The sequence below is a fragment of the Mercenaria mercenaria genome, chromosome 12, assembly GCF_021730395.1.
Source record: "Mercenaria mercenaria strain notata chromosome 12, MADL_Memer_1, whole genome shotgun sequence".
Classification (NCBI taxonomy): Eukaryota; Metazoa; Mollusca; class Bivalvia; order Venerida; family Veneridae; genus Mercenaria; species Mercenaria mercenaria.
The window spans coordinates 31,983,046-32,002,503 of NC_069372.1; the positions used below are offsets into that span (position 1 = coordinate 31,983,046).

The 19,458-nt window shown below is 36.9% G+C and overlaps 1 protein-coding gene across 5 annotated transcripts in view; it reads right to left on the bottom strand.

Moving 5' to 3' along the window:
• Positions 1 to 19,458, bottom strand: part of LOC123535409 (apoptosis-inducing factor 3-like) — a 244,427-nt gene that overhangs the window by 73,039 nt on the left and 151,930 nt on the right. For all 5 annotated transcript variants that reach the window (XM_053519560.1, XM_053519561.1, XM_045318060.2 and 2 more), the window contains 4 exons: positions 14,934 to 15,046; positions 11,522 to 11,631; positions 8,999 to 9,235; positions 1,265 to 1,351 (listed from right to left, as the gene is read on the bottom strand). In XM_053519560.1, coding sequence (XP_053375535.1) covers positions 1,265 to 1,351; positions 8,999 to 9,235; positions 11,522 to 11,631; positions 14,934 to 15,046 — 547 coding nt within the window. The remainder of the gene's footprint in view (positions 1 to 1,264; positions 1,352 to 8,998; positions 9,236 to 11,521; positions 11,632 to 14,933; positions 15,047 to 19,458) is intronic.

The window sequence follows — 19,458 nt, forward strand, 5'->3', positions numbered from 1 at the left end:
ATGGTAGATCTACCAAAGTAACTGCCCAAGAATACCAAAGTAGTTCCAGAAAACCAGTGAAAATGTAGAAAACAAGAGGGCCATGAAGGCCCTGTATCGCTCACCTGACCTATTTGACCTAAAGATCATCAAGATTAACATTCTGACCAAGTTTCATTAAGATATGGTCATAAATGTGGCGTCTAAAGTGTTAAATAGCTATTTCTTTGATTTGACCTAGTGACCTAGTTTTTGACCCCACATGACCCAGATTCGAAGTTGACCTAAAGATCACCAAGATTAACATTCTGACTAAGTTTCATGAAGATACAGTCATAAATGTGGCCTCTAGAGTGTTCACAAGCTTTTCCTTTGAATTGACCTAGTGACCTAGTTTTTGGCCCCACCTGACCCAGATTTGAACTTGACCTACAGATAATCAAGCTTAACATTCTGACCAAGTTTCATTAACATATGGTCATAAATGTGGCCTCTACAGTGTAAACTAGTTTTTCCTTTGATTTGACCCTGTGACCTAGTTTTTGACCCCACATGACCCAGATTCGAACTTGACCTAAAGATCATCAAGATTAACATTCTAACTAAGTTTCATGAAGATACAGTTATAAATGTGGCTTCTAGAGTGTTAACAAGCTTTTCCTTTGAAATGACCTAGTGACCTAGTTTTTAACCCCACCTGACCCAGATTTGAACTTCTGACTAAGTTTCATGAAGATACAGTCATAAATGTGTCCTTTGATTTGACCTGGTGACCTAGTTTTTGACCCCACATGACCCAATATTGAACACATCCAAGATTTTATTTAGGGTAACATTCTGATCAAGTTTCATTAAGATTGGGCCAAATATGTGACCTCTAAAGTGTTAACAAGCTTTTCCTTTGATTTGACCTAGTGACCTAGTTTTTGTCCCCAGATGACCCAATATCAAACTCGTCCAAGATATTATTGAGGGTAACATTCTGACCAAGTTTCATTAAGATTGGGCCAAAATTGTGACCTCTAGAGTGTTAACAGTCAAATTGTTGACGCCGACGCCGACGACGACGACGGACACAGGGCGATCACAAAAGCTCACCTTGAGCTAAAAAATATGTTTCACTGCAGTGAAAAATAAATACAGTGAAAATATGAATTATATTTCATCAATATTTTCCAGTATTTCGTAGTTTGTATATAATAATATAATGTACATGCCAGATTTACAACATGTATGTATATACATATTGTAATTTATATAGTAGCAAGTAAGGGAAGGTACTCACTTCAGTGTCAGTTTTCACAGTGATATCATAACACTGGTAAAATTCTGCTGGTCTTAGTGCAATCGTCTCTGGCTTGATATCCATTGCCTGAAAAATCAACATACTTACTTCACACAATAACAATATCATGATATTTTGTGTGATGACTCACACCTGCAAGTAAGGATATCAAGTTGATTTAATTATAAACTAGAACTGTCACAGGAGTGACGAATACCCCCACAATACGGTCTTGTCACAGAAGAATGGCAACCATAAGAAAGACATGGCCGCAAGAAGGTGCAATTTAAATGGAACTTGACCTGTATTTTATGATGTTACACATGTGTACCAAAATTTATCTAAATCTGTCAAGCCTTTTGTGAGTTAATGTCTGGCAACCATGAGTTTGACAAAATTTTAAGTTGGAAAGGGGCCATAACTACATATATACAAGAGGGCCATGATGGCCCTATATTGCTCACCTGTTATCATTGCACTTGAGGACAAGAAGGTCCTCAGAAAAAATATCTAAGTCCAAAGGACAGGAACAACAAAGGGAAGAAATTTAACCAAAAAGAAAAAAATATTCTTACAAGGTACAGATATGTCAAAATACACCTAAAAATTGGAGGTACCATCCATGTTGTACCACAGAAAAGTGGTCTAGGTTTTTCCCTACGGCCAATAAAAAAAAGTTACTAAAAATAAGCTATTTATAGTAACGTAAAAGGGAAGTAATTAAAAACAAGAGCTGTCTCCATAGGATGACATATGCCCCCGATGGCACTTTGAATAAGTAGTTATGGCCGATGTTAGAGTTTAGGACCTTTGACCTACGGAGCTGGGTCTTGCGCGCGACACGTCGTCTTACTGTGCCACACATTCATGCGTAGTTATTTTAAAATCCATGCATGAATGACAAAGATATGGACCGGACACGCCCATCAATGCACTATCATGAAAAATGACCTTTAACGTCTAAGTGTGACCTTGACCTTTGAGCTACGGACCTGGGTCTTGCGCGCGACATGTCGTCTTACTGTGGTACACATTCATGCCAAGTTATTTGAAAATCCATCCATGGTTGACAAAGATATGGACCGGACACGCCCATCAATGCACTATCCTTTAATGTCTAAGTGTGACCTTGACCTTTGAGCTACGGACCTGGGTCTTGCGCGCGACAAGTTGTCTTACTGTGGTACACATTCATGCCAAGTTATTTGAAAATCCATCCATCGATGACAAAGATATGGACCGGACACGCCAATCAATGCACTATCCTTTAATGTCTAAGTGTGACCTTGACCTTTGAGCTACGGACTTGGGTCTTGCGCGCGACATGTCGTCTAACTGTGGTACACATTCATGCCAAGTTATTTGAAAATCCATCCATCGATGACAAAGATATGGACCGGACACGCCCATCAATGCACTCTCCTTTAATGTCTAAGTGTGACCTTGACCTTTGAGCTACGGACCTGGGTCTTGCGCGCGACACGTCGTCTTACTGTGGTTCACATTCATGCCAAATTATTTGAAAATCCATCCATCGATGACAAAGATATGGACCGGACACGAAAATTGCGGACAGACTGACAGACTGACAGACCGACAGACTGACAGACGGTTCAAAAACTCTATGCCTCCCTTCGGGGGCATAAAAAAAATTAAATTTCAGATCAGTATCTTCATTAGTTACGGAGATATACCCATTTTAATTTGAAATAAAGGGAGGTAATTTGACATAAAATCAGTCCATAGTTAACTACCCTGATTGGCTCAGTCCAACTAATGACAATAATGAAATTTCAAATAAGTCCTATAAGTACTTACTGATATAAATCCATTTTGATTACAATCAGGGGAGGTAATCAGATATAAAATAACTCTGGAACCTACGATTGGATCTGATTTGCCATGGAATCCAAGATTTATTGTTGTTGAAGATATTTTGGAAGTTTGTATCAAATAAAACCATAAATGAAGTATCTAAATGGCTGCAAAAGCCAAAATAGCCAATTTTGGACCTTTAAGGGGCCATAACTCTAGAACCCATGATGGAATCTGGCAAGTTCAAGAAAGGAACCAAGATCTTGTGGTAATACAAGTTGTGTGCAAGTTTGGTTAAAATCAAATCATAAATGAAGCTGCTATTGTGCAGACAAGGTTAAAATAGCTAATTTTGGCCCTTTCAGGGGCCATAACTCTGGAACCCATCATGGGATCTGGCTGGTTCAAGAAAGGAACCGAGATCTTATGGTGACACAAGTTTTGTGCAAGTTTGGTTAAATTCAAATCATAAATGAAGCTGCTATTGTGCAGACAAGGTCAAAATAGCTAATTTTGGCCCTTTCAGGGGCCATAACTCTGGAACCCATAATAGGATCTGGCCAGTTCAAGAAAGGAACCAAGATCTCATGGTGATACAAGTTGTGTGCAAGTTTGGTTAAAATAAAATCATAAATGAAACCACTATCGTGCAGACACAAAATTGTTGACGCACGCACGGATGCACGGACTGACGACGGACGACGGACGAAGGGTGATCACAAAAGCTCACCTTGTCACTATGTGACAGGTGAGCTAAAAATTGGTGGTTTGTAGCCAAAGTCGAACTTTGAAACAAATGCATTTCGTAATAACTGAGATATAGTGAAAATGCATCAAAATTAACCTTAAATTCTAAGTAAAAGGGGGCATAATTCATGAAAAATTGGTGTCAGAGTTATGCACCTTGTGTCACATGATGTGGGTGATAAGGTGGAACATCTGTTTTAAGTTTGAATCAAATCCATTTAGTAATAACTGAGATATAGTGAAAATGCATCAAAATTAACCTTAAATTCTAAGTAAAAGGGGGCTTAATTCATGAAAAATTGGTGTCAGTCATGCATCTTGTCTCACATGATGTGGGTGATAAGGTGGAACATCTATTTTAAGTTTTTGTAATAACTGAGATATAGTGAAAATGCATCAAAATTAACCTTAAATTCTAAGTAAAAGGGGGCATAATTCACGAAAAATTGGCATCAGAGTTATGCACCTTGTGTCACATGATGTGGGTGATAAGGTGGAACACTATTTTAAGTCGGAATCAAATCCATTTTGTAATAACTGAGATATAGATTTCAGGCCGGTTCAAACATTCAGCCAGCGAGTTGATAGAACTATTTGTCATTAACTAAAACAGTTAATATGATAAACTATTCAATGCTGTTATAATGTCAGTCTCTTGAATACATGTTAGTAAACGAATAAATCAACCAACTCAGGAGACCGAAAAATGTTTTGTGAACAGGGCTGACCGCGTGAGCCAAAACGACTCTATTATCCACCCCAACATGTTGTGGGATAATGATACTGCTGTATGACATGTACTCACTCTAAACTGTGCAAGTAGTTGGTGCTACAACCTTGAGTGGGTATGGGGTTATGGATGCCCCCATATTTGTCCATCCTAGATAAAAATATGTTACATACATCTACACTTGATGGTGATCATATGCATAAAGTTTCACTGTAATCCCTTGCAATCCTTCCTGGAGTAGTTTGCACCATAGACTGACCAATCAAATGATTACTTCTACTAGTCTGCACCATAAACTGACCAATCAAATGATTACTTCTACTAGTCTGCACCATAAACTGACCAATCAAATGATTACTTCTACTAGTCTGCACCATAAACTGACCAGTCAAATGATTACTTCTACATATCCCTCCTGCCCCCCCACACCCCACAAACTTTGTTTGTGGGGGTAAAATCACAATCAAATAGATGAAAGGTGGCAGCTAAAGTTCTTGTCTTCTATTGTGATTATTGGTGTATAGAGTTAATCTGTGTTACATTATATATTTTCTTAACTTTTGTATGTACAGTGGAAAAACCCCTTCTAACTGACATCTGTGTAATTATCTTAACTGTAGCTCAAGCTAATGTTCTGATATCTGTCAATGGTGTATATACAACATTGTTAATCTTTGACCTCAAAGTGTGACCATAACCTATAAGCTAGTGCATAACACATCATTACGGGAAGTATATGTGCCAAGTAATATTAAAATTTCTTGCTTGTTTTAGTTTTAAATCTGACAGACTGACTGATGGAAAAACACAATCATAATTATAGTCCCAAAAAATCTGTCTTTTGACTAATAGGGGATTAATAAAACATTTAAGTTGATGTGTATAACTGCATTACAACCTGTTATGATTACAATGTATGTATAGTTATAAGAAGTATTTAAGGAAACTGCATTTATAGAACATTTAGCCAAGTGCAAAAAGAGAAATAATTTTGAAAGAACACTGGACCTACTATTTGAACTTGATTTATGATACCTAAAAGTTTTACTACTATACCTTCATAGATTAATTAAAACAATTTTGCAACATTTTTCTAAGATAAAAAATAAGATGAACATTTTGTCAAAACAAAAGCGAGAATTATGGAACTGGATGTGTAAACTTGACTATATTGTCAGGGATTGTGCGCCATGATTAAGTTTCAGAGTTTGAAAAGAATGTCAATTTTTGGATATTTTCCAACTGAAAAAGGGAAATAATTTTATCAAAACAAAAGTCAGTTATGGTTAAAGGTCAGTAATTCAAATCCTTCTTTGTTTCATATAAAAAACGACAACTTCAGGTCATCTTTACGTATCTTTAGAGAATATCACTTTTTCCTACACCTATTTTTCATGAAAGTTCTATCACAAATAAACGAAAAAATGAAAAGAAAATAGGGGGTTATGTAGTTCCTAGTGAAATGCCAGTCAGTTGTGGTCTGCTACCCTAAAAATGGCGCATATTTGCTCTCGTCCGCGCAATAAACACCTACTTCCGGTTTCGATCTGCAAAACTTGCCATGTGGGGTGTATGAACATGAAAACCGTCTCATTTCATGCAGAATGTATTCTAGTAGCGAAAAATGGTGATCAAAGCACTCGTTCTACACGAATTTGCGCAAAAAATGGGAAAATTAGGATCTATTTATTATGGACTTCTTTCGACTACACCACGGAAGTACATTTTCGACCGAATTACTGACCTTATTCCTTATGGGACCTGGAATATGAATTTATCTTATGAGCCTAAACATACTACAAATTTCAAAACGATATATTTATAGGTTATAGAGGTATTTCAAGGACAGGGACACGAGTGACACTGATTCCTGTACAGCCCACCTTCCACCCAGCAAAGTTTGGCGGGGGCAACAAAACGATAAAAGGGGAGATACATGTAACTAAGAAATTACTACAGATAAGCTACAGTTAATATATTTAAACAGAATGCTGAGAATGGTTATTTAATGATAACTTATGAAGAGTTTGAAAGCATTCAGTATAAAAAATTATTGCTTAGAAGTAAAACTTTCACCTGTGAAGTTATTCATTTGACCTTGTAGTTTATGAGAAACCTGCTTACATGTGAAACTTTTATGACACGAAAGCGGAGACAATAAAAGCTCTACTTTTTTAAAAACAAGAGGGCCATGAAGGCCCTGTATCGCTCACCTGACCTAGGAATCATCAAGATTAACATCCTGACCAAATTTCATTACGATAATTATGGTCATGAATGTGCCTCTAGAGTGTTAACTAGCTTTTCCTTTGATATGACCTGGTGACCTAGTTTTTGACCCTACATGACCCAGATTCAAACTGGACTTTGAGATCATCAAGATTAACATTCTGACCAAGTTTCATGAAGAAACAGTCACAAATGTGGCCTCTACAGTGTTAATAAGCTTTTCCTTTGATTTGACCTGGTGACCTAGTTTTTGATCCCAGATGACCTGATATCAAACTCGTCCAAGATTTTACTAAGGGTAACATTCTGACCAAGTATCATTAAGATTGGGCCAATATTGTGACCTCTAGAGTGTTAACTAGCTTTTCCTTTGATTTGACCCGGTGACCTAGTTTTTGACCTCAGATGACCCAATATTGAACTCATCCAAGATTTTATCGAGGGTAACATTCTGACCAAGTTTCATAAGATTGGGCCAAAATTGTGACCTCTAGAGTGTTAACAAGCTTTTCAATTGATTTGACCTGGTGACCTAGTTTTTGATCCCAGATGACCCAATATTGAACTCGTCCAAGATTTTATTGAGGGTAACATTCTGACTAAGTTTCATTAAGATTGGACCAAAATTGTGACCTCTTGTGTTAACAAGCTTTTCATTTGATTTGACCTGGTGACCTAGTTTTTAACCCCAGATGACCCAATATCGAACTTGTCCAAGATTTTATTGAGGGTAACATTCTGACCAAGTTTCATTAAGACTGGGCCAAAATTGTTACCTCTAGAGTGTTAACAGTCAAATTGTTGACGATGGACGGACGGACACAGGGCGATCACAAAAGCTCACCTTTGAGCACTTCGTGCTCAGGTGAGCTAACAAGAGCATCGGAATGCAGAGTAATATACATACAAAACAAAGTCATATGACCTTTGACCCCTAAGTGTAACCTTGACCTTGAAGCGAGTCATCCGAAACATGCACTCTGTATACTGTCTCGATATGGTGAACATTTGTGCCAAGTTTCCTTAAAATCCTCCAAGCAGTTCAAGAGTTACAGAGCGGAACGAAACAAACTCATATGACCTTTGACCCCTAAGTGTAACTTTGACCTTGAAGCAAGCCATCCGGAACACGCACTCTGCATGTCATCTTGATGTGGTGAACATTTGTGTAAAGTTTTATCAATCATTCAAGGGGTTGAAGAGTTTCAGAGTGGACACGAAATTGCTAACGGATGGACAGATGGACGGACGGATACCAGGGGTATAACATAATATGTCCCTTCAGGCGTATAAAAAGTTATGGTTCTTGTTGGCTTGGTACATAAATAATTCTAAGATGCATAGAGAAAGAAAAGACTATATCCTTTAAAAAGACCTGTTCGTAAGATAGCCAAAGGAATATTATCCTTAAAGTTAAAATATCTATATAGTTTCAATCCAGTATCTGCATTAGTTTTGGAGAAAGTAACTTACAAACAAAACTTTAATCAGAAGATTTTAAGTTCAAAAGGGGACATAATTTTGCAAAATACATGTCAGAGTTATGGAACTTGATGCTATTAACTAGTTTTATAGTCCCAAAGACACATGTGAAGTTTCGAATCAATATCTGTATTAGTTTTGGAGACAGTAACTTGCATGTATAAAAGTGGGCATAATCTGGCCAAAATACATGTCAGAGTTATGGGGCTTGATCCTGTGAAGTTGGCTGTTGACACAGAAAAAAGAAAAATAAGTTTTAAAGCTATATGCCTTGAAATAATACCTATATGTACTGACATGCAAAACTTTAACCAGAATTTACTTAGTCCGGAGTGGGCCTAATTTGGCCAAAATACATGTCAGAGTTATGGGACTTCACCCACTGAGGTTGGTAATTGACCTAGAAAAAGATAAAACAAGTTTCAAAGATATATGCTTTTAAATGACAGCTAAACATACATGCATGTAAAACTTCAAGGAAGCCAGGTGTGACGCCTATTCTGACAGCAAAATAGTGTTTTGTAAAATTTTAAAGGGTCATAACTCACACAGGCATGATTCATTTACTTATCCTAACAATATGTGCAAATGATACACTTCAAAAGTTTGAGCCAAACTTCTTCAAATCATTTGGAAAATGACTTAGTGTTGGACACACAAACTGGTTACAATTTATATTTTCAGGGAATGAATCCTAAACTAAGAGGAAGCTATGTTAACAAAATGCTTACCTTACTTAACTTAATTCTATCATAAGGAATATATTTATCCTTTGTATAGATTGTGACAGTTCCTTGGAACCCCTCTTGTCTCAGGGTCTCTGCACATGCCACTGAAGCTGGACCACCTCCAATAATCACAACATTTTTGTTGCCAGCTGCTGCCTTACACATGGACCTCTGTCTCCGCGTGTTGGCAAGCAAGGCCTTGTCTGCTCGAATCCTCACTTTGCCATCAGAAACCTCTACCTAAAATTAGATACTGACATGGTAAAACCATTTAAAATACTCAATATGTACAAAGTAGAACCAGTATGAATAGCTCAGTAAGTACAGTGAAGGAGTTCCAATCTGGAGATCATAGGATTGAATCCCAGGTTGTGATTGACTATAAACAATATACATCTAAAGTCATTTGATTGACTCTAACCAATATACATCTAAAGTCATTTGATTGACTATAACCAATATATATCTAAAGTCATTTGACTGACTATAACCAATATACATCTAAAGTCATCTGATTGACTATAACCAATATACATCTAAATTCATTTGATTGACTCTAACCAATATACATCTAAAGTCATTTGATTGACTATAACCAATATATATCTCAAGTCATTTGACTGACTATAACCAATATACATCTAAAGTCATTTGATTGACTATAACCAATATACATCTAAAGTCATCTTGATTGACTATAACCAACATACATCTAAAGTCATCTGATTAACTATAACCAATATACATCTAAAGTCATCTGATTGACTCTAACCAATATACATCTAAAGTCATTTGATTGACTCTAACCAATATACATCTAAAGTCATCTGATTGACTATAACCAATATACATCTAAAGTCATCTGATTGACTATAACCAATATACATCTAAAGTCATTTGTCCTCCATTTCTGAATAATGCATGAACTTGTCAATTGCATGTAGGAACATCAATCGAGCACTGGTTAGATTATGTTAGCTGGAAAATGTAATATACATACAGATACATTTTGCTATCTTCTCCAGGGAAAGTATTAAGTTTATAGCCGGAATCCTATACTTACAAATCTTCATCAAAATTAAACAAGAGGGCCAAAATGGCCCTAGGTCACTCACCTGAGTAACACACCATAACAGTGTAAACATGTTTGACCTAGTGACCCAGTTATTGACATCATATGACAAAGTTTCAAACTCATTCGATTTTCAAGGAGATAAACATTCTGTTCAAGTTTCATGAAGATTGGAGCAAAAGTGTGGCCTCTAGAGTGTACACAAGATTTTTCTTCGATTTGGCCTAGTGACCTAGTTTTTGACCCAACCTGACCCAATTTTTAATCCATAGACATATATTCTGACCAATTTTCATTCATTAAGATTAGAGCAAAACAGTGGCTTCTAGTGTGTAAACAAGCTTTTCCTTTGATTTGACCTAGAGACCTAGTTTTTGATCCCACATGACCCAGATTCAAAACCACCAAAGACTTCCTGATAACATTCTGACCAGGTTTTATGAAGATTGAATTGAAAATGTGGCCCCTACAGAGTAAACAAGCTTTTTCTTTGATTTTACCTGGTGACCTAGTTTTAGACCCCACATGACCCCGATAAAAACTCATTCAGAGACAAACATTCTGACCAAGTTTCATGCACATCAGATTAAAAATGCAGCCCTTATTGCACATACAAAGTTTTTCTTTGATTTGACAGAGTGACCTAGTTTTTGATCCCAGATGACCTATATTCAAATTTGGTCTAGATTTGATCAAGACAATCTGTTCAAATTCCACAAATATCCAGTGAAAAATGTAGCCCCTACTGCATACTCAAGGTTTTTCTTTGATCTGACCAGGTGGCTTTGATTTTGACCCAAGATGACCCATATTCAAACTTGACCTAGATTTCATCAAGAGGATCATTCTAAACAAATTTCACAAATATCTAGAGAAGAATGCAGCCTCTATAGCACACACAAAGGTTTTCTTTAATTTGCTATTTCTGACCCCATATGACCCATATTCAAACTTGACATAGATTTCATCAAGACAAACATTCTGATCAAATTTCATGAAGATCCAGTGAAAAAGGCAGCCCCTATTTCCCCTAAGATAAACATTCTGACTAAGTTTCATGAAGATAGGGTCATAAATGTGGCCTCTAGAGTGTTTCCTTTGATTTGACCGGGTTACCTAGTTTTTGACCCCACATGATTCAGTTTCAAACTTGGCCTAAAAATCATCAAAATAAACATTCCTACCAGGTTTCATGAACAAGCCTCTAGAGTGTTAACAAGTTTTTCCTTTCATTTGACCGGGTGACCTAGTTTTTCACCCCACATGACTCAGTTTCTAACTCGACCTATAGATCATCAAGACAAACATTCTGACTAAGTTTCATAAATATTGGGTCAAAACTGTGGCCTCTAGAGTGTTAACAAGGCAAATGTTGACGGACGACGGACAATGACCAGTCACAATAGCTCACCTTGAGCACTTTGTGCTCAAGTGAGTTTATAATAAAGTTATACCTGGTATGATGGGATACTGTCCAAGCCAGGAAAGTCTTCAATATCTCCAGTTTTTACATTAAAGCAGGCACCGTGCCAAGGGCAGCGAACTTTTCCATTACATAAAACACCTACAAACAGAAACAGGATATCATTAATTTTACTGGGTGTTCTGTCTTGGTGATGGTGTGACTTATTAATTTTCCTTTCTCAGTACTGGATAGAAACCACATTGGAGAATCAATTATCTATAGGTAATTTTACTATTTTGCTATGGTGTAAGATTTTAATCATTAATAAAATATTTATTCAACAAGAGAGCAATGATGATCGCTCACCTGAATTAAACATCTAAAGACATGTTTCTTTGGTGCTTTGGTATATTTTTGTTATAAGTTAACAATTTTGGAAGCAAGGGCTGTTCTGGAATTAATTAGTTCAAAAAAAAAGATAATTTTCAAAGTGTCCTCTATATACTTACAAGCCCAGCACAGGATCACCATGATCTTTAGGATTTAGGACTGATATCCTTGATACATGTTCACAAATGGATCATAATGAGAAATTACACAGACCTACATGACTGCAATTTGGCATGTTTGCATGATAACTGTTAAATGTATCAGTTATATATCCTGAATTTCATCAGAAGTGTAAATTTTAATTTCAGAAACAAGAAAATATCAGTTAAACCGATGGATGCTCCATAAACTATGTTTTTTGTATATTAAAAGCTTCGTCTTAGAAGTGAAGCTTCCAGAGAAGTTTCTTAGATCTCTAGCAAGCAGTTGATGTGAAATTGCATGCACAAGATATGCACATTTTCTCTTGGGATTCCTGAGAAGTACTCTAAACAAGGATCTCGCTATTATTCACTAAAGTTGAATAATCAATGGGGAAAAACTTTGTAAATCTGCCACAAGATTTGAGACTTCTGTTTAACACAGACAGATCACAAAAGCTTAAAAAGGATGTAGACAATTATTAAAACCTTTGAACAGATTATTGTCTTGGAAGTTACTGAAATAAAATTTAAACAAAAAATGTTGGGTGAGGTGTGGTAGAGTTTGGCAGTAAATTCAGGTGGGAGCTTCAGGGAATGTGGTAGAGGGTCACCCAAGGAATACTGAGCACTATTAAATTACTTTGAAAACACCATATAGGGAAAACTAGCCTGGCCCTCTGGTGGCCATTTTTAAATGATACAGAATTACCTGAAGAAATTTTGTAGAGGATCAACAAAAAAGAAATTCTGTGAAATTACTTCAAAGTCAAGGCAGGAGTTTCTGAGAAAAAAAAAATCCATTTGGTTGCCATGGCAAACAAAATTCTGTAAGGATGACCTAGGAACATTCATGTGAAGTTTGGTTGAAGTTGCCTTGTTGCTTAAGAACGGCATGTTCTTTAAAGAGTTGTGGACAACAGAGGGCATAGTTACGTCCAATGATCCTTAATGTTCACCAACAGTACTTCGTGCTCAGGTGAGCTAAAATATTGACCATGCTTCTTGTTTTTTGATGAAACATAATAACAATCTTGGTAGTGTGTCAACCAAGAAACATTTTTGTGAAATTATTTTAAATTGGATCTGACAGTTTCTGACAGGGAGATTCTGAATATATTCAGAACAAGAGACTACTTTTGAGAAAGTGCATGCCCCTCATACTGCTTCATTTGAACGGAAGGGATAAAAATGACCACATCCCCAGGCAACCATGTTTTCTGACAAAATGGAAATCTGAACAGTCCTGGCAGAGAGTTGAACAAGGAACATGTCTGTGAAATTATTATGATATCCGGCAACCAGTTTCTGACAAGATTTTATAGATTTATAATGACCATTCTCATTTAGCAGCCATCTTTTTGACAAATGTGAATAATTTTAAAATATATTGTTAGCAGGACACCAATTAAACATTTCTGTCAAATTATTTAAAATCCAGTGAGTTGTTTCTGAGAAGATTTTGATTTTCTTTACTTTTTCATTGCTGTGTCAATATGCATGGAATAAAATTCTTTGAACAATTTTGTAGAGGACAATCCAAGGAACATCCAGGCCAAGTTTCATCAGCTTCCAACAATGGTTTCAGAGGAGATGTCATTCAAAGAAAAGTGTGTTTGGACCGACAGATGACATATAGTGGGCTGGTGGTCTAGTGGTAACCTGACAGTCAATCCAGAGGTCCAGGGTTCGAATCCCAGTCCAGGCACTGGAAATTTCTGAGATTCTCTTGAGTGTCTCCCATCTAACTAAGAGGCCTGTACTGGTTCTTCCCAGGAAAGATGGCTTCGCATGTATCGGTGCTATACACCGGGTACGTTAAAGAACCAGACAGTCTATTTGCAAAGAGCTAGGCTAAGTTAGCCGGACAGGCCTGTATCTAAAAAAGATTTCTCTCTATCTGTTCTGGGGGCTTTATCTCACTCTGTCCATCTGGTCAGATCGGTCTGTGTCTGTACTAGTAGAGGATGAATTTCACGCCCTGTGTGGCTGCGTTTGCTACATGTAAAGCGCCTTTGAACGTGTCTATCATGAAAAGGGCTAAAGGTTGATAATTTAGCATTGGTAGTCAACAGATGTCCCCACATTTAGAACAACTTATTTCACAACAAGCCCATGGCAGGTGTCATATTTACCTCACCAGAACCAACTGCATGCGAACGATACCAATTTAAGTAAATCATCAAGGACTGAACATTAGTTGGGATATCAGCAACAACTGTAACTGTAAGTCAATATGCTTACCACTGTACAACTGACTCCCCTTACATAGTATACCTTTCTGTGCAATTCCACAATTACTATCCTATAACTGATGAAATATGTTTAATCTGTGACCAAATAAATCAAAGCAATAGTTGTCAGATTTTTTGTTTGTTTTTGCTTTGGGTTTAACGCCGTTTTTCAACAGTATTTCAGTCATGTAATGGCGGGCAGTTAACCTTACCAGTGTTCCTGGTTTCTGCACCAGTACAAACCTGTTCTCCACAAGTAACTGCCAACTTCCACACATGAATCGGAGGTCGAGGACTAATGATTTCAGACACAATGTCTTTTATTAAATTGTCATGAAAAACATACACCACGCCCGGGGATCGAACTCACGACCCCACATGAATCAGAGGTGGAGGACTAATGATTTCAGACACAATGTCTTTTATCAAATCGTCAAGAAAAACATACGCCATGCCCAGGGATCGAACTTGCGACCCCGCGATCCGTAGACCAAAGCTCTCCCTATTGAGCTAATCATCCTATAATGTTTGACTTCCATATTTGTCCTTTTCAGTCTAAAGAGGCCACTATGACATTGAACTATTACCTCATGATCCTTAAACACCAATGTTTTTGTCAAATTTTGTTGTAAGCATAGCAACACATCTTAAATCTGTTAAATCTGTGACAAAACTGAAAGAATGGAAAATATGTTACCTTTAGACAGTGGAGCACCATAGTGTGAACATTTAGGGCCAATGGCGAAATAGTCTGCTCCTTCTCTAACAAGCAGTGCTGTCCCTGCTCCTCCCACATCTACCTCCTTCATCCTACATAGGCAATACATAACTCTATCAAATTCTAAATGAAAACATAATCCCAGACATTTTTAGAAGTTTATACAGTTAACGCCATCCAAAACGGAAGCGTACATTCTTCAAAACTGAAGACTGTTTTCTGTCTCAATATGGGTTTTACTATATTATCTGAGCTGAGCCCTTGCGACAAATTCATCTGAACTACAAACAACTATTTTACCCAATGACAAAAATTTGGCACATATCTTTTAAATAAGATAATAATGTGAAGTGTATAATGCTAAAGTTCTGAAATTTGCTCTCAGACTTTGCTAGAACAATGCATTACCCTAGCTAGTGCAGAAATGCTATCTTACAAACAAAACTTGAACCAAACTTATTAAATTCAAAATGTGAAAAAAGCTTTTCATTTTTTCACAAGCATCATTTCTGTTAAAAGTCATATATGTAAAAAAAAAAGAACAAACAAATTTGATGAATTGTTATCCCCCGCCGAAAGGGTCTGTGGTGAAGAATGGCAAAAAAATATATCCGGCAAAAAGTTAAGGATGTTAATAAGAAGCAAATAATTTCATTAGTCAAAATCAATTTAACAGAAAACAAATGTTTAATTAAAGAGTACATAATAAATGTATGATACTTTGATCCTGACTAAAGAATTTATTTTGAATAGGATATGCTTACTGTAATAAGCTTAGCTTTTAAAATTAAATGCACTTAATTGAAATGCGAGGTGGGGGGGAATGGTACAACTTGCATGTTGACAAGTATTCAAGGAAGGTATGAAAAAAATCTCAAATAAGTCATGAAAAACTAGAAATGTGTCCATGGGACACAGATGCCCCCACTACATGACATTAAAATGACAATTTTTTCCCAGGTCAGGGGCCATAACTCCTTCAATACTTAATTAATCTGGACGCGAACCCCCAGGTGCACAACTGCACATGCTGACCAACATTCCTGTAAACTTTGGTGACTGTAGGTTAAATACTTTTGGAGCTACGCGCAACACAACATTAAAATGACCAATTTTTAACTAAGTCAGGCGTCATAACTCCTACACGACTGAATGAATCCGGATGTGAAACCCCAGGTGCACAACTGCACATGCTGACCAACATTCCTGTAAACTTTGGTGATTTAGGTCAAATACTTTTGGAGCTAGCACGACACAACTTTAAAATGACAATTTTTAACTAAGTCAGGGGTATAATCTACGATACTGGTGAATCTGGACGCGAACCACAGGTGCAAACTAACATGCTGACCAACATTCCTGTAAGTTTTGTGACTCTAATCATATACTTTGGAGCTAGGCGCGACACAACACTAAAATGACCAATTTGTACAAAGTCAGGGCATAAACTTCTACATGACTGCATGAATCCGGACGCGAAACCAGTGCACAATACACATGCTGACAACATTCCTGTAAAGTTTTGTGACTCTACGTCAAATACTTTTGGAGCTAGGCGCGACACAACATTCTCGGAAGGACGGACGGACGGATGGACGTTCCTACATATGGATACTTATGTGGCTACTCTTTTGTTCCTCTATTGTTCTTTATAGCACACGTAAGAGAAAAATAATCCACATAAAAGCCTTAGCAATGAATGACATCAAGAAAAATAGAGTACTCATTGTTACCTATAGCCACCTAGTATGCAAATGTGACTCGACAGACGTACGGACGATTAGAGCAAATTCTATATGCCCCCTTCAAAGTGGGCAATAAAAAGGCAATTTGTGACCAGTTGTGTGAACAACTTACATGTTAATAACTAATGTTCAGGAAAAGAATGAAGAAATTTTAATGAAATTCTGCAAACGGTAAGTTTATTTGTACAAAATGTGATGGATTATAGACAATTAAAGGGCATACTCTGAAGTTACAAAGAAATCCCACGGAATGTGTGAACAACCACTTATAGTGCTCATAATTTTTAAGTTCTAGTTCTAGGTCAAATATATCAAAGGTAATGATGCAGAAATTGCCATATTTATAGTACCCTATATAGTTAACACTAGAAACTTCTAAGGGCCATAACTCTGGTGTTACTTGGGCAATCTGACTGAAACTTGATGGGCCCCATAACCTCATAGTGGTGAACATGTATATGGCGTTTGTTTGAAAAAAATCTAAAATAAGGAATTTTTTTTTTTTTTGGTGGGGGGGGGGGGGGGGGGGGGGGGGGGGGGGGGGGTGATCAATGTAAGGGGGTGACCAGGTGTGGGTACACAACTTCATATGTTTACAATAAATGTTCATGGAAAAGAATGAAAGAAATTTAATGAAATTCTACCAAATGGTAAGTTTGTTATGTACAAATATGTGGATTTTAATACAATTAAAGGGCAATAACTCTTAATTTACAAAATAAATCTGAACGAAATTGTGTGTACACAACCACATTATGGTGATCTAAAGTCTGTTTAAGTTTCATAGTTCTAGGTCAAATATATCAAAAGTTATGATGCAGAAATTGCCATATTTATAGTAGCCTATATAGTTAACACTAGAAACTTCTAAGGGCCATAACTCTGGTGTTACTAGGGCAATCTGACTGAAACTTGGCGGGCCGCAAAAACTCATAGTGGTGAACATGTGTATGAAGATATATATAAATATTCCCAACCATTTCCTAGATATGGCTCCGGACGAAAAGACGGACGGACGGACAACGCCAAAACTATATCCCTCCGAGTTTCGTCGGGGGATAACAAGTATTAGCTAAAAGTAAAGATAAACAAGAAACTACTTTTGAAACAAGAGAGTCACTGACACTAAAGTGCTCATCTGTGTACAAGGCTTCAAGTGTGCTTGTGTAACGTAATGGTACAAATACAAAGTTAGCCTATATTTCATACATGTCACAAACATTTTTGAACTTAGGGCAATAATGTGAATAATTATGGTAGACAGTACAACTCTGATATCACATGCCAAATATCAAGGCTCTAGCTATTATTGATTCAGAGAAGAAGATTTTCCAAGTTTTTAATATATAAGTCTATAGTAAGTACATGTCATACACAGGGGCATGGCCATTTTTGACCTTAGGGCAATAATTTGGACAATTATGGTAGAGAGTCAAACCCTTATATCACATGCTAAATATCAAAGCTCTAGAGAAAAGGATTTTTAAAGTCTGATAACTGAAATCTATTTCTTACCAAAAAGACCCATATGTTCAATGAACTTAAACCATTTGAACAACTTTGAAAGAGGGCTACCCAGAGATCATTTGTGTAAAGTTTCATCAAAATCCATTCAGTGGTTTTGGAGGAGATATTGTTTAAAGAAACTGTTGATGAAAAGTGACCACGCCCTCTGGCGGCCATGTTTTTTAACGAATCAAAATTGTTTTAAAAATATTTGTAGAAGGTCACACATGGACCATTTGTGTGATATTATTTTAAAATTGAGCTAACAGTTTTATACAAGAAGATTTTCTAAGTTTCTACAATATACATATAGGGAAAAGTGACCACGCCCCCTGGCAGCCATGTTTCTTGACGAATCAGAATAATTTGAATAATGTTGGTAAAGGGTCATACAAGGACCATTTGTGTAAAATTATTTTAAAATCAGGCCAGCAGTTTCACACAAGAAGATTTTTAAAGTTTCCACCATATACATATAGGGAAAAGTAACCACATCCTTTGGTGGCCACGTTTTTTGACAAATCGGAATAATTTGAACAATCTTAATAGAGGGTCACACAAGGACCATTTGTGTAAAATTATTTTAAAATCGGACCATCAGTTTAGGAAAAGATATTGTTAGAAGATTTTTCTATTTTTAGCTTTGGCCGACCCTATGTGCATTCAAGCAGAAATGTTTGAACAACTTTGGTAGAGGACCATCCAAGGAACATCCCTGCCAAGTTTCAGGAGGAGATGTCGTTTAAACACAATTGTTGACAACGAAAGACTTGACGGATGCACGCAAATCAGACGACGGATACAGCCTGATCACAATAGCTCACCATGAGCACTTTGTGGTTGAGGTTTGTGTGTTGTGCATGACAAGTTGTCTCATTCTGGGAAACATTTTCGCCAAAAAATATTAAAATCCTTTAATGGATTGCAGAGTTATGGACTATACAGGACAAAAACCCTATTGAACTTTGACCTCAAAGTGTGAACTTCACCTTTGAGTTAGAGATCTGGGTGTGTGCAAGTCACATCATATCATTATGGGGAAAATCTGCATCAAGTAACATCAAAATCCTTTGATATGGGCTGGACGGGAAAAAAGACTATTGACCTTTGACCTCTCAGTGTGACTTGTACCATTGGGCTAGGGGTTAGGGTGTTGTGCATGATATCATCTTATTATGGGATACATTTGTTCCATGTAACATTAGAATTGCTTTAAGGATGACAGAGTTATGAACTTGACAGGAAAAAAACAG